The 16,518-nt window shown below is 38.7% G+C and overlaps 1 protein-coding gene across 2 annotated transcripts in view; it reads left to right on the plus strand.

Moving 5' to 3' along the window:
* Positions 1–16,518, plus strand: part of adcy8 (adenylate cyclase 8) — a 154,487-nt gene that overhangs the window by 98,461 nt on the left and 39,508 nt on the right. For both annotated transcript variants that reach the window (XM_003219392.3, XM_008108199.2), the window contains exon 7: positions 3,640–3,910. In XM_003219392.3, coding sequence (XP_003219440.1) covers positions 3,640–3,910 — 271 coding nt within the window. The remainder of the gene's footprint in view (positions 1–3,639; positions 3,911–16,518) is intronic.

Raw genomic sequence — 16,518 nt, forward strand, 5'->3', positions numbered from 1 at the left:
TTCCGGTCCATGTCCATTTTTCTTTCTGACATTTCATATCCCTGAGCAGATTACTATATCTGTCTGCAAACTCCTGCTGTCTGTCATTGATTCTCTGCATGTCAAAACTCTTTCTGTTGATGGAATAGTAACCTATTTTTGCAAGAAGCTCTAACACTATTTATCTTAATAATCATATCCAATAGGGCAATGGCAGACTTCTTCTGAACCATTACCACTGAGCTCTTAACACACAACATAGCTGTAACCTTTTGCAAAAACTTTCCATTACATTAGCCATGGGAACATATTATAAAATGGTATAGAAATCACAATTATTTAAACAGAGTTGTTATTGATTCCTTGAGTTGAAATTCATTGACTTGGAATGTGAGCCTCAGTGACTCATAATGTTCACTTATGGACACCTTGGCCATTCCCATTATGGCAGTGAACCAAGCAGAAGACACTCTTGGAAACGTCAGGAGAGAATGCTTCTGGAACATGGCCATACAGCCCGGAAAACTCACAGCAACCCAATGTATTTTTTTTCCTATAATAGGTTGTGTTGGGGAGCATGGTATGAGAATAATTCAATTTTTGCTTTGAAATGATTGTTTTATCAGGCAAGTCTTTTAAATCAGGATTGTCTATCTAAAATATGAGGATCATGATCCAGACTATGAGGCATCAGAAGAAAGAAACCATCCATACAAACTGGGTTAACTACTGTTTGTTATATGCCTTCAAGTCATTTCCTATTAATGGGAACCCTAAGGTAAACTTGTAACAGGGTTTTCTTGGCAAGGTTTGTTCAATGGGAGTTTGCCATGGCCTTCTTCTGAGACTGAGAGACTGATTTGTCCAAGGTCCCAGCAGGTTTCCATAGCCAAATAGAAATTAAATTCTTGATCTGCAGAGTTGTAATCCAAACCATAATACCATGAGTTACAGTCTCAAAACATATAAGGAACTAGGCCTTTGATAAAGTTTTTTGAGGTCAATACATTGATAGAGAACTGGCTGAACCATGAATTTAGGAAATGTGCTTTTCTGTTCTCTTCGAGCTTACAAGATACTTTACCATCAGTTTAGCTAATGACATAGCACTTTAGGATACATACCCTGAAGGCAATGTTCACATAAAGATGACATTTGTATCGCTAATGCGAACTTTTGGTAACCTTTGCATTAGTTGCCTGTGTAGGATAGATATGTGATCTCTCCAACCATCTGTCCAGATGCACTAGCTGATGAGTGCAAATGTCCCTTCTACCTGACATAGCTTGTATATCTCATCCTATTTTGCAAAGCAGAATTTTATTTGGCATAATAAGGCAGGCTTCTATGGCTGCCTTTTCCAAGTAGCAATGCAGAGAAATTGTTAAGGAAGAGAGAAAGTAACTCATTAAACTTTCTTCAACCAGAATTGTTGGGTTTCCAAAGTTAGATATCTGCATATTCACAGTAACCCCATAGTTTGTAGTAATAGAAAAACTTCAGCAGCTTAAACCCCCATTGAATGTCAGTTGAAAATCCCTCTTCCACAGTTTTGGTACGCACAAGCTCTGTATTGCTCCCTACATCTGCATATTAATGAAAATCAGTGTCCCTGTTTCCTTCTCTCTATTTAATCAAACAAATTGAAACCATTTGTAACTTGAGTTTCATTAGCTTAAACACACTGAATGAGGTTTACAACATCAAGATAAACCTTTGATTAATTTAACAGTGTCGTGTTGTTACCTGCCTTGAGCACCTTGGGGACAAAGGTGAGATAAAAATAAAGAAGAAGATGATGATGGATCAAGGCTTAACTTCATTTTCTCTACCCAAATTAACACATCATCCCTACACCAGCTTTTTCCAAGCTGCAACCATGCAGATGTTTTGAACCCAGTGCTTTTAGGAAACAGTGAAGACAATATTCCAATACAAAGGGAAGTTGTAGTTTGGTGAGACACCAGCCCTCTTTTATAGGGTCTAAAGACCCTATAAAACTACAACTCCCAGGATTTCATAGCATTCAACCTTGGTAGTTAAAGTGGTAACAAACTTCATTAATTCTACAGTGTATATGCATCCTTCATCTCCAGACATTCCTTCAAGATAAAGAGAAATTTAGATGCATCTTCAAATGCATCTTTTTAAATATCCAGGTTTTACAGAATTTTAGATAAAAAGAGGCTTTGAGACTAGCATTTTCCATCTGTTTTGCTTCTTATCCATAGAAGTCTGCCTTGGTTATTAACCTTTTACCAGAAAGTATATAAGTGATTGTAGGCAAAAAAAATAAAAACAGCCAAATTCTCTACTTCAAAAAAAGAAAAACCAAAGTAGAAACCTACTTGTATACAATAAGAGCCATTCTGTACAACAAATAGTATCAGTAATAGTAAACATGGTATATCTATAGTCAATCTTCTCTGTGTGTGTGCATCTCTATTGAATGTGCTGATGCCATACTGGAATGTTGTGAACAAGTTCATCTAGAACAGTGGTTCTCAACCTTTTTTTCTGACCAGGGGACACTTTGACCAGGGACGACACTTTAACATTAGAACCAAAAGGGTTACGAATCAGTGTTTGGTCAACTTATATGACTCTGCGGTTTGATTATTTAGGGTTCTGATTCTGAAAATTGCTTTGGACAGACCACATCAGCTCTAGTTTCTGATACAGAGCATATGCCATCCATTGGTCGCCATCTGCTTGCTCACAGAATACCATATTTAATAATCTAGAGCTGATGTGTTCTATCCAATGCAACTTTCTGAATCAGAACCCCAAATAACCCCAGGAACAGGCTTGAAAATGAAGATACCAAGGCACCCCCCTCCCTTCCAGGCACCACATGAAACGGCTCTGCTCAGGGGGAGGGAGGAGGAGAAGCAGCAGTCAGGAGGCTTGTTGTTGCGCCTTTTGTGGTAGTCAGCCTCTCCCCTCCTCAGTACTATAAGAGAGTTTCATGAGACCAGTTGTTCTCGTTGCAACAATGTATAGTAACAGTGAGACCGCAGACCACATTTTAGTTCTTGGGGACCACTAGTGGTCCACGGACCACAGGTTGGAAACCACAGATCTAAAATGAGAGTGCTTGCTCAGAGAGTTGCATTTGTGGGTATATCTCTAAAAAAAATTAACCCATCTCCATTTAATCTGATATCTGGCTCTGCAGTAGAGTTCTTCAGGATTAATTATTAATGCAAAAAGTGATTCCTATTGAGACCATATGGGTAAATTGAACGAAATAATTCAGGACCAATGATTAAGCTTTATGGTCCCTTTTGATAAATTCTAATGGCAAACTCAGACAAACAGCTATATGGCTACAAATAGTCAGTGGAAAAGAAAAGCTAGATATCTGCCTATTCTCAGTGACCCCATAGTTTGTATAATAGAAACTTCAATAGTTTAAACCCCCATTCCTCCCCACATTGTGCTACTCAGGAATTGGCATCCTTGGTAGCCAAAAAGAGTTGGATGTCAATTGAAAAAACATCTAAGGGTTAAAAAAAACAGAATGGAGTATTCTGGAGAAGGGGAGGGTTGGCTTTTATTCTGGTGAGTTTGTAAAGATGTGCTCCTGTCTTCAAAGCCATATTTTGTTGTTTAGGGCTAGTTATCGTCTGTACTAATTTAATTCCTTCTTCTCTGTAGGAGAATCCACATATCCAAGGCCACTTTAGATTGCTTGAATGGAGATTATAAAGTTGAAGAAGGGCATGGCAAGGAACGCAATGAGTTCTTGAGGAAGCACAACATCGAGACCTACTTGATCAAACAGCCAGAGGAGAGTTTGTTGATGCTGCCAGAAGACATTGTCAAAGAGGCGGTCACGGCTTCAGACAGAAGAAACAGCGGGGCAACCTTCACCGAAGGATCGTGGAGCCCTGAACTTCCCTTCGATAACATAGTGGGGATTCAGCACGTAAGCCCAGATCCCTTCGCTAGCATCTCCTGCTACATGTGCATGCCTTACCGCATCTCCATCACATACGCTATGGAAGAAACCACTTCCACTTTAACCTTTCCTCTGACATAAACTTCAGATCATTAAACAAACCACTGCAGGCCAGATTTAACTTATGGAAAAGAATCCAGAATGTGTCAAGTTCTCCTCCCATCTCCCTACTAAAAATTAAATGCTACACGCAGCAGAGTGTTAATTGAATCAGAACTTCAGTCAAGTTCATCCAGCATTAAAAGACCCCAGAGTCATATAAATTGCTGCAGGCAGTCATGAGGCATCTTGAAATGTGGTTTATTTTCAGTACAAAAGAATTCAGGCCAGCTTCTATTCTCATAAGTAGCAGATGAGGTGAATGATTTGTGACTGGACCATAACTCTTTAAATTGCGGATATATGGCCATATGCAGAGATAAAGATAGATATAGATTTCTCTTCACGTTAGGACAAATGCTAGGCTAGAATTCTTTTTCCCTAATACTGATCTGTATGCAGGTTATAATATGAAGCAATACAGTGAAGACACAGGTTCATTATTACACTTGCTTTATTATTTTTTTTCATGTCACAAGCAACTTAAGAAACTGCAAGTTGCTTCTGGTGTAAGAGAATTGGCTGTCTACAAGGACGCTGCCCAGGGGATGCCCAGATGTTTGATGCTTTACCATCCTTGTCAGAGGCTTCTCTCATGTCCCCGCAGAGAGAGCTGGAGCTGACAGAGGGAGCTCACCCACTCTCCCTGGATTTGAACCATCGACCTGTCGGTCAGCAGTCCTGTCGGTACAAGGGTTTAACCCATTGCACCACCGGGAACTAGGCTTTATCTGATAGGAACTTGAGTGCATAATTTGCATTCCAACCAAGAGTATTTCAAAGTGTAACCATGATTTTTATTTTATTTTATATTTTATTTGGTCAATAGTGATCCTCCAACCCATGGCACATCTCAGTGCATAATGTATACATACCCTTGATTTGGGTCTCATCTACACTGCCATTGTAATGCAGATTGAACTGGATGATATGGCTGTGTTAATTCATATAGTCCAGTTCAGTTCAGTTCAGTTCAGTCTGCTTTATATGAGTCTACACTGACCATATAATGCAGTTCAAACCATGTAGATGGGGCCTTGGTCTTATTTTATTGATATGATGACATTAGATTGCTTCTCTAACTTTGCACCCTCTAGAACTTTGAAACCGTAGTTCAAAAAGGTAAATTTTGCATACTTTGAGTGTACTGTCAGCTCCCTATTGTTGGGAATGAGAACCACCAGACTTGTAGGGCAGAGGAAGATGAAAACAATGTCAACATCAAGTGGAATGATTCATTTTTTTTATCATGTCAGAAGCGACTTGAGAACATACTACAAGTTGTTTCTTGTGTGAGAGAATCGGCCATCTGCAGAGATGTTGCCCAGGGGATGCCCGATGTGTTACCATCTTGTGGGAGGCTTCTCACATGTGCCGACCTTCAGATCAGCGGTTTAGCTGGCACAAGGGTTTAACCCATTGCGCCACCGCAGCTCCATATGGCCCATTCTGATTTCACCCCTTTCCTTCTCTCTTTCAATGGCACTATAATACATCTCTTAACATTTAACATCCAACTGTAGTCTTTATGTGGATTCAGTAGACTTCCTTCCATCTAGAATCGAGGTCTAATTTACTCTAGGATTCATTTTCTTTCATTTTGGGAAATCTAGGGTACTTAAAGAGCTATCCTCCAACATCAGAATATTGAATCCCCTCCTTTTGGCTTTCTTCGCTAACCAGCTTTCACAATGATGCACAGAAATAGAAAATGCTATGGCATTGGTTATATTGACTTAGTATCTAATTACATATCTTTATACTTGAGAATTTTATCTAGTTCCTTTATAGCTACCCTTCACAGTCAGTCTTCTTCTGATTTCATGGCTAGAGTCTTCAATTCTGATTTATGACTGAGCCAAGGTAGAAGAAATCCTTGATTGTTACTACGTCTTCGCTGTTTAATTTAAAGTTTCATAAATCATCTGTGTACAAATACTGGGAGAAATCTATCCAAAATTCTCACCTTTATATTAGTTTTCAGAACTGGGTTGTCCGAGCATTAAGATATCCCCACTCTTTCATTTATTTTATTTTTTTGCTAGAAAATGAATACCAGTAATGGCGAATATTCTATCCATCTTTGGACCACACTGCACAATCACACCCTGCCAAAGGGTGTCTGTCTCCACTCTACACAATTACAGTGGTTTGATACAATTTCAAGTATCATGGCCCCATCCTATGGAATATTGGGGTGTGCAATTTAGTGAAGGATTTGGAGATCATTAGTCCACTACCCCATCTGAAGCTCCTAAAGTACTCTGCTTACCTGTCTATACAAAGTGATTGAATTCTCAGCCCATCTCTTTAAGAGTACCTTGGTGTCTTTCCAATAGTTACCAAACCCCAAATCCAAATGTACATACAATGAGCCCATGGCACTTAAATTGGTGTGAAACTGTCATAACTGTGCAGAGTGGATATTCTCAGTGTCTCTAATGGGCCAGTTTTCTAGAAGTGTCTATAAGTAGACTTGTCAATAAGTGGGCTGCGTCCTCATCCGGCTCTTTATTTTTTGTCACTGTTGTAGGAAATTACCTGTTGAGTTCCATAAAGACAAGACTGAAAGACTGATGAAAATTGAAGCTATGAGGTAGTTGATTGTAAGGGCTACTCACCCCATGGACTGTTTCTAAGTAAGGAAACAGAGTAGGCTGGTTTTCTGTAATCTGTCTGATTGTGGATTGTGCAGGGCAGCAGACACAATGCTCTTCTTGTCCTAATGGCCAACCCTTCATTGGCTGAAAGTTCAATAGTTTTTTTCATTTCCTTAGAACAGGACTGGAGAGGTTCTGAAGATTAATCTGGCTTCAATGAGGTCCTCATCCAGCTCTCTGGTGCTCCCCAGTTGGTGATGTTAACTTTAGCACAAAACTATTCTGTGGTGTGTTGTCGAAGGCTTTCATGGCCGGGATCACAGGGTTGTTGTATGTCTTTCGGGCTGTGTGGCCATGTTCCAGAAGCATTCTCTCCTGACGTTTCGCCCACATCTATGGCAGGCATCCTCAGAGGTTGTGAGGTATGGAACATGGCCACACAGCCCGAAAGACATACAACAACCATACCTCACAACCTCTGAGGATGCCTGCCATAGATGTGGGCGAAACGTCAGGAGAGAATGCTTCTGGAACATGACCACACAGCCCGAAAGACATACAACAACCCTATTCTGTGGTGGTTTCCCAGTCATGTAAGACTGAGGAATCCATAGAATTGGAAGGATTTCTAGGTTGAAGAAGTGCAAAAGAAGTCATTTTACACAGGGAAGGACCAAAGGAAGGTTAAAGGTAAAGGTAAAGGTTTCCCCTGATGTTAAGTCCAGTCATGTCTGACTTTGGGGGTTGGTGCTCATCTCCATTTCTAAGCCAAAGAGCCGGCGTTGTCCGTAGACACCTCCAAGGTCATGTGGCTGGCATGACAGCATGGAGCACTATTACCTTCCCGCCGGAGCAGTACCTACTGATCTACTCACATTGGCATGTTTTCGAACTGCTAGGTTGGCAGGAGCTGGAGCTAACAGCAGCTGCTCACACTGCTCCCGGGGTTTGAATCTCGGACCTTTCGGACCGTAAGATCAGCAGCTCAGTGCTTTAAGACACTTCACCACCGGGGAAGGAAGGTTACAGTTTGCCAATACCCAGTGCCACAGCATGCCAAAAAATAGAAAACTAGGAAGACGGTGGAGGAGGAACAATGAAAATGACTGACTGGAATCCTTAAAACATCTAGAGAAGTTAATTTTGGGACCTCAACTTTCAGATTCTTCCAACCAGCTAAAGGGTTTTAATCCATCTATGGAAGTTGGAAATTAAAAGATAAGAAAAAAAGAAAAAAAAATCTGAATTCAAGAACATTCCACCGTGTCACATTATATTACTGGTGCCATTTGTATACAATAGATTTTTAAGCTCATAACTTAAATAGCATAAATAGGCAGCTCAAATAAGACTCCTCCCTTTGCTTCAGGGACTGTAAGGATCTGAGAGGTGTTTTGTTTGCTTCAGCTGCTGCACAAAATCCCTTGTGAAGGCTGTCTGGATACAAAAATTATATAAGAAAAGGTTAAAGTGCCGTAAGACACCAGCTTTTCCTTTGCATCTGAAGGACCGATGAGTCACAGTGGAGGAAGATGGGCGAGAGTTACCTTCCTTTTGCATTGGTTAGATCCCTAATGACATATCTCATTTCTAGACAGACTTCATCCTTCTTGTCCAAAATGTCCACATAACTTATGCTTAAACCCTTATCTCACAGAGATGTTGCTTTGCCAGCTGCCCCTTTGCATCTTAGGTATGTTGCTGTGGAGCATCCATCCCCCACAAGTCAGTGGCCTTGTGTATATGTTTGTATTTTCCAAGCAAGTTGTGTTATTCTGTAAGACTTTCTGCATTTTAGGATGCACTACCTGGATGTTGTGATAGCAAATATATTTACTATAAGTGAATATTATATATGTGTGTGAGAGAAAGAGATAATATATTTATTATATATTATAGATGTGTCTTTTACAGTCCTTTTGTTTGAAATTAGACTGATTAGACTTGCCAAATCACCAGTGTGTGCTGTTTTTTCAGACTTGAGATAAGGAGATATACTGTTTCTGGCATATAAGACTACTTTTTAACCCAGAAAAACCTTCTCAGAAGCTGGGCATCGTCTTAAACACTGGGTGTCATCTTATAGGGCAGATGCTGAAACTTCCTGGTGGACTGGAGAATCTGCGGTTGCCGCATATGGTGGGGGGAGCTCAAAAACAGCCGCGGTCTCATCCAAAGTATCTCATCCAAACAAGATATACTCCAGAAGGAATTACATGAAATGGCCATGAAACAAGATACACAACACAAACAGCTGCAAGAAGATATGGCAGATCTTAAAAAAGAAATTAAAGAGGAAATAAGTTTGATTAAAGCAGAGGTGATAAAAAATGCTCAGGAGATTTCTGGACTAAAACTCCAAAATGATAAAATTGAGAAATCACAACTGAAGACCCAGAGGAAAATAGAGAGCCTAGAGGCTAAAAACAATAAAGCAGAGAAGTTGCAAGAAAGATTAGAGCAAAACATTACTGACTATCAATTAAGGCTTAGGAATATACAGGAAGAACCTAAAGAAAATATCAAACAAATTACTGCCCAAATTATAGCAAAGATTCTGAAATGCACTGAACAAGAGGCTAGTGACCAAATAGACACCGCTCAAAGAATCCACACCAACTATGCGAAAAAAAATAAAGTGGCAAGAGACACAATTGTTCACTTTGTTAAGAAAAGCACAAAGGAAGAAGTCTTCAGAGGCGCTAAACACTGTCTAACGGCATATAAAGACAAAAAAATAATGATATACAAAGAGTTCCCTCAATCTACCCTAAATAGTAGGAGGAAATATTTCTTCCTAACGGATGAATTAAAACGTCTGCAAATTAAATTCAGATGGGAAAGACAAGAGGGACTGATGTTGACCTATAAAGAAGAAAAAGTGTGGATTAAAAGTGAGGAAAAAGCAGACGACTTCTACAGAAAATTAAAAAGGGACTTATCACAGAAAGCAAAACTACAACCCCCGAGCCTGGAGAAAAATCCAAAGCAAGCGAAGAAAAGAAGGCAAGATTCGCCGAAGGAAATACAGTCTACCCTGCTTACAGATGACAATCTGGAGGGATCCTCGGATGAGGAGGAGGATGCAGTGAGTGATAGATCAACTAATGAATAATTTCTTAGAGTCATTAAGGGTTTTTACAAACAACATCAACGGTTTAAATTCAAAAATTAAAAAAAAAAGATTATTCAACACTTTATTGAAAAATAACTATGATATCACGGCGCTACAAGAAGTACACATTGCAAACAAAGATGTCAATTACTTAACAAATAATAGATTAGGAAAAGCTTTCCACTCTCTAGATGAAAAGAAAAAAAGGGGAGTCACCTTATATATTACTGAAAAATTAAAACCAGTTAAAGAGTTTAGTGACCAAGAAGGCAGAGTTATCGCAGTCAAAATCTTTGTGGGCAATGAATCCATCCTAATATGCAACGTCTATATGCCAAATGGCCCAAAACGTAAATTTGTAAAACAATTGAGAACTAATATTAATCAAGTAGAAACTGATCATCTGTTAATAATGGGAGATTTTAACGGCATTATGGATTGTAAGATGGATAGATCATCAACGAAAAAGAATAGTAAAAAAAATGTTAAAAAATCTTTCCCCAAAAATATGTTTCAGCTCATGGAAGAATTTGATTTATGTGACATTTGGAGACTAAAAAACCCTACTCAAAAAGACTTCACTTACTATTCGAACAGACATGAAATTTGGACTAGAATTGATATGGTATGGGCCTCTAAAAGCTTAGCATCTAAAATACAAGAGATAAAAATACAGGCAAGAGATCTCTCAGATCACTGCCCTATAACCATGACAATCAATAAGAGTAAAAATATGGTAAGTTGGAAATTGGACAATAATTTGATCAAGCAGGAAAAAGATATAGAAAAGTTAAAACAGATAACTAAAGAATATTTCCAATTAAATGATAAGGAGAATATTGCCCCTCAAACCGTCTGGGACGCCTATAAGGCGGTGGTGAGAGGCTTCTTTATACAACAAAAGTCAAGAAATAATAAAATTAAGAACCAAAAATTACTAACAATACAAGGAGAGATAGACAAACTTGAACAAAAATCAAAAGCAAACCCCCGAGAAGGAGATATATTAAAAAAAATAAAATTATTACAAAAAGAAAAGACAAATTTACAGTTAGAATCTATTGCAAACCAATTAAAATGGGCACGACAAAATGCTTTTGAAAATGCTAATAAACCGGGGAAATGGCTGGCCAGAATAATTAGAAAAAAGAAAAACAAACAACAAATTATAAAAATCAGTACAAAGGAAAAAGATGTATTCACAGATGACGAAATTAAAACGGAATTTGAAGAATATTATAAAAAATTGTACGAAAAAGATGAAATCAATCCAGAGGAAATAACTAAATATATTTGCAGTCAAAAACTACAAAAAATAACAGATGACCAAAGATCAAAATTAAATCAAGAAATCACCATAGAAGAGATTAAAAAAGCAATTCAAAAATTAAAACTAGGCAAGGCCCCAGGCCCAGACGGCTTTACAGCCGAATTTTACAAAATTGAGCAAGAAGTAATACTGCAATTTTTAAAAAAAATTATGAACAGAGCCATTAGCGAGGGACGAATCCCAGAATCTTGGAAACAAGCTGAAATAATCTTGATACATAAAGACGGAACAGACTCGAGCAATGTAAGGAACTACCGGCCCATATCACTATTAAATAATGATTATAAAATCTATACCAAAATACTCGCAGAGAGATTCACAAACTTCTTAAAAGATTGGATTACAGAAGATCAGGCAGGCTTTCTACCCAATCGGAGTACTAAAGACAATATAAGAATAATTCTCGACGCAATAGAATATTTTGACCAAAATCACCAGCGAGAAGTGGGCTTCTTAGCATTAGACGCAGAGAAAGCCTTTGACAACGTCAATTGGGAATTTTTCAAATTATTATTTATAGAATTAGATATGGGGACTCAATTCCAAAACGGGATAAATGCAATCTACTCAAACCAACTGGCAAAAATTAAAGTAAATGGTCTATATACTGACAAATTTGAAATACAAAAAGGAACAAGACAGGGATGCCCACTTTCCCCCCTTATTTTCATATTTACTCTAGAAGTCTTGATGAGATCGATTAAGAAAGCAGAAAATCTGAAGGGTATAAAAATTGACAAGCAAGAGGTTAAAGTCCGTGCCTTTGCAGATGACGTGATTTGTATAGTTGAAAACCCAAGAGAGAATATTAAGGATTGGCTAAAAATGATTGAAGAATATGGTGCATTGGCGGGTTTCAAAATCAATAGGAAAAAAACAGTAATTCTTACAAAGAATATATCAAAAAAAAAACAAGAGAAGTTAAAGGATATATCGGGCCTGGAAACTGTCAAAAAAATTAAATACTTAGGTATATGGATTACAAGTAGAAACAACCAACTTCTGGAATTAAATTACGGAGCAAAATGGCATGAGATTAAAAAAGACCTAGATAGCTGGAAAAATTTAAAACTATCACTTTTGGGCAGAATAGCGATAATCAAAATGAATATCCTTCCTAAATTACTTTACCTGTTTCGCAATATCCCCATTATCAGAGGTAAAAAAATATTTACGGATTGGAATCGGGAAATAAATAAATTCATTTGGCAAAATAAGAAACCCAGAGTAAAATTTACAACTATGACCACTCCAAAAGAAAGGGGGGGCTTTGACTTACCAAATCTACAATTATACCATGATGCTTGTGCACTAGAATGGATAATAGACTGGGTAAAATTGGAAAAAATCAAATTACTAACTATAGAAGGATATAACTTACGATGGGGCTGGCACGGATACCTATGGCAAGATATGAGGAAAATTGACAAAGAATTTGGAAATCATTTTATTAGATCTGCCTTAATCGCAATCTGGGAAAAATATAAAGGATACTTATATAGGAAAACCCCCCTATGGTTTTCGCCTCTGGAAGCAAGTCAGCGCAGACTATTAGGATGGCAGAATTGGCCGACATACAAAGATATCATTAAAAAAGAAAGTATTTCAAGAGAACTACCCCCATTAAAAGATTGGAAGGAAATTCAAAAATAGTATACAAATATTACATGGCTTCAATACTATCAAATAAAAGAATGCTATAAGAAAGATAAAGTAATTGGATTTAATATAAATACGAACTTCTGGGATAACTTACTTAAAAGGGGAAAAAAATCATAACATTAATTTACAATAAAATATTAGAATGGAATACGGAAAAGGATATAATTAAGGACTCAATGTTAAATTGGTCCAGGAATGTAGGCAGAGCGATAACAATAGATGAATGGAATACCATCTGGAATAAAAATACTAAAATATGCTATTCAATTGAGCTGAAGGAAAACTGGCTAAAAATTGTTCACAGGTGGTATCTAACGCCAAAAAAAATAGGATCTATGTATAAAGATAGAAATAATCTCTGTTGGCATTGTAAAAAACAGGTGGGCTCATACTTCCACATGTGGTGGAGTTGTAAGGTTATTAAAAACTTCTGGTCGATAATTCACAGAGAATGTAAAAAAATCTTTAAAGTAAATTTTGAATGTAAACCAGAATATTTCTTATTAGGATTATATAACTTTAAAAATAAAAAAGACTTGAACTCGGAAACAGGGGAAATCAATAAAGAGAAAATTTTTATTTATGCCATCACTGCAGCTAGAACAGTAGTAGCCAAAAACTGGAAAGAAGGGAAGAATCTCACCAAAGAAGCATGGCTGGAGAAATTAATGGACATCAAAAACATGGACAGATTGACGTACTTGCTGAAAAAGGTTAACGGAAGACCAATGAAAGAAACGAATTGGACACTTCTAGATAACTACATGCAAGAACCAGCGTCCTAAAACAGGAAACGTACAGGAAGTGAAAAGATCGGAAGTTTATCTCCCCCCCCTCTCCCCTCCCCAACATCCCTGATAGAGATCCCTCCCTCTCAGCTGTTACCCTTACCCCATTCCCGTACCCCCCTCCCTGAATCATATTCGTCAACCCCACACCATCATCCCTATAGTTCCCCCAACTTCCCCTCCCCCTCCCTCTCTGATCCTTCTGTAACTCATAAAAGTTTAATAAAAAGCATTTAAAAAAAAAAAAAAAACAGCCGCGGTCTCATCTCTACCGTATGTGACGACCATATGGAAGCAGCAAGGGTGGCACTGTACAAGTATGGTAGAAGAAAATCCACTTACCAGGATTCATGGAAAGAAGTGACTTAATGCAGTTCTGGTGATGTGAGAGGGCACCTCCCTAGGAAGGTGTAAGTGAAGGGTGGAGCAAGCTGCAGGCATCTGGGACGCCCGGGGTATGGAAAAAAGGGATAGAGCAGTGCTGTGTCCAGAAAAATACGACTCTTTCACATGTCTGGCCTGCCCTTGTATCCCATTACCATACCTCCTTCTATGCCTCTCAGACCTCGCTCCTGAGGACTGCAGTGAATCAGCACACGTGCACATGTGCAAAATTTGAGAGTCAGAGAAGGAGATACTGTAAATAGGATACAAGGGAGGGCCAGATGTGTCAAAGAGGTGTGTTTGCGCTACCACTCTGATAGTCTTTTTATTTGGTGTGTGTTGGAAGAGAGGTAGTCTTATATGGTGAGTATATCCCAAACGCTATAATTTAATTGGAAAAGTTGGTGGACATCTTATATGCCCAGTCGTCTTATACACTGGAAAATACGGTATCTCAGATCAGGTAGTGATGGAGGAGGAGAAACCTGGTGTGTGTGTGTTGTGGCTTTGATTCCTAGGCACCCATTTCCACCCATTTCTGGAACTCTTGGTAACTATCCCTATGTTCTGAAACTCCTTCCTGAATAATCTAAATTTAGACCACAATGCCCTTCTACTGGCAGACAAAGACATTTTTATTCAGACGTGAAAGCTGATCTGTAGCTGAAGGGAGTCTAGACAGGTGAATGCTGTCTGTCTATGTCCTTTATTTGGTGTATGTTTTTAATTGTGCTTCCAGATTATGCTTTCACACTGTGCTTTAATTCAGATGTAGTGTTCTAATGTGCCTTTTGTTATTGTTCGCTGTCTTTAGCACCTTGGAGTCTTTATTTTATATGTGCTTATAAGGCATACAACAGGTAGGAAAATGTAGAGGATTTTGAACTCCACTTGCAATCATCCCTTCCTGTGTACCCTCAAACAATTTTTGAATAGATTTGGAGAAGTTTCTTTTTGGACTACAGATCTAGACTCCCTCTCCAGAATGCCACCAAAGACAAACTGAAGACACTTTTTCAGTCTCTGTAGCTGGGAAACCACCTATTCCCCACCTCTAGCATTATGGAGTCTTTCTAATTAATGCATAAACAGGAATCAGGAATACCGTTGTTTTCCTGGCTCCTTCCCCTCTGCAGTGTTGACTGACTGGGTTTATTATCTGTAAAGAGGTTAAGGATGTTCATTAGCCTAAGGCACATGTGTCAAACATGGCCCGCAAGCCAAATCTGGCCCGCCATATCATTTAAAGCCTGCAAGACTTTCAATGTCAGGGCAAAATAGCTACATATATGCAGTCTTACAATTACAATGGCCTATTGATGTCAACCATAAGGCTGTTGTGACCCTTGTTGAAAATAAGTTGACACCCCTGGCCTGAAGTCACACAATAGTCTTCTCTCTTATGCTGGGGCTTTGCAGTGCAAATTCAGTTTTGTGTCTCCAGAAACATCCTTACAAGCAATTTTGATATAAAATCTTAGTATTCATCTAGAATGTATTTATAATCAAAGGCAAAGGTTTAGGAAAGGTAGTTACTCATCTCTACCAGTAGTTTTCTAAAATGTTCAGACAAAGAAGAGCAGCCTAAGCTGACTTTTCAGTCCACCATGTACCTGTGAGATCAGAGAAGGAGAAGTTACAGCTAAGCACAGAACTCCTCCTTTGTATGTAGAAGGTCCAATACTTAACCTGAGCATCTCCAGATGAATATATGCAGCTCTGGAGAGCTACTTCCAGTAGCTTTCCCCTCAAACCCCTTCCAGATTATTGTACTACAATTCCTGGGATTCCTGACCATAGGCCATGCTGGCTGGGGATGGGGAAGGTGAAGTCCAAAATATCTGGATACTGCCAGATGGGGGTAAGGTATTGTTGACAGTGCTAAGGAAACCAATGATCTCACTTGATCCAGCCAGATCTTTGTCTCAGAACCCTCTGTAACAGGACCAAATGAGTGTGGTACAAGTTGTCTAAATCCAGGAGGTACACCACTGTATCTCATGTATTTGCTCTCTAATTTGGATTTCGATTTAACTAACAGAATCCAATGTATTCATAAAATCATAGAGTTCGAAGACGCGTCGTGGGCCATCCAGTCCAACCCCCTTCCTAGAAGCAGAAAAATCACAATCAAAGCACCCCCAAGAGATGACCATCCGGCCTCCGCTTAAAAGCCTCCAAAGAAGGAGCCTCCACCACACTCTGGGGCAGAGAGTTCCACTGCTGAACAGCTCTCACAGTTAGGAAGTTCTTCCTAATGTTCAGGTGGAATCTCCTTTCCTGTTGTTTCCTAGTCTCCAGAGCAGAAGAAAACAAGCTTTTCATTAGGAACATATGAAGACAACAGGGATTCCTGATTTCTTTTTCATTTGAAGCTCACTATGTCATAGTTTCAAATTATTTCCAGTTTTGTCCAGTTTTATGAACCCCTTTCTTGACAATATGGAAGCATTGTTAGGAAAGTAGGGGTTGATGTGGAATTCAGTCGCTGTCCTAAGTCCATCATGTTCCTTCCCCACAATTTGGAAGTAATGCATTAAAAATAGCAGTTACATGTAACTTGTTACTTCCCTACTTCTTGATGGTTCTCATTTTAT

This window comes from Anolis carolinensis, chromosome 4 (assembly GCF_035594765.1).
Source record: "Anolis carolinensis isolate JA03-04 chromosome 4, rAnoCar3.1.pri, whole genome shotgun sequence".
NCBI lineage: Eukaryota > Metazoa > Chordata > Lepidosauria > Squamata > Dactyloidae > Anolis > Anolis carolinensis.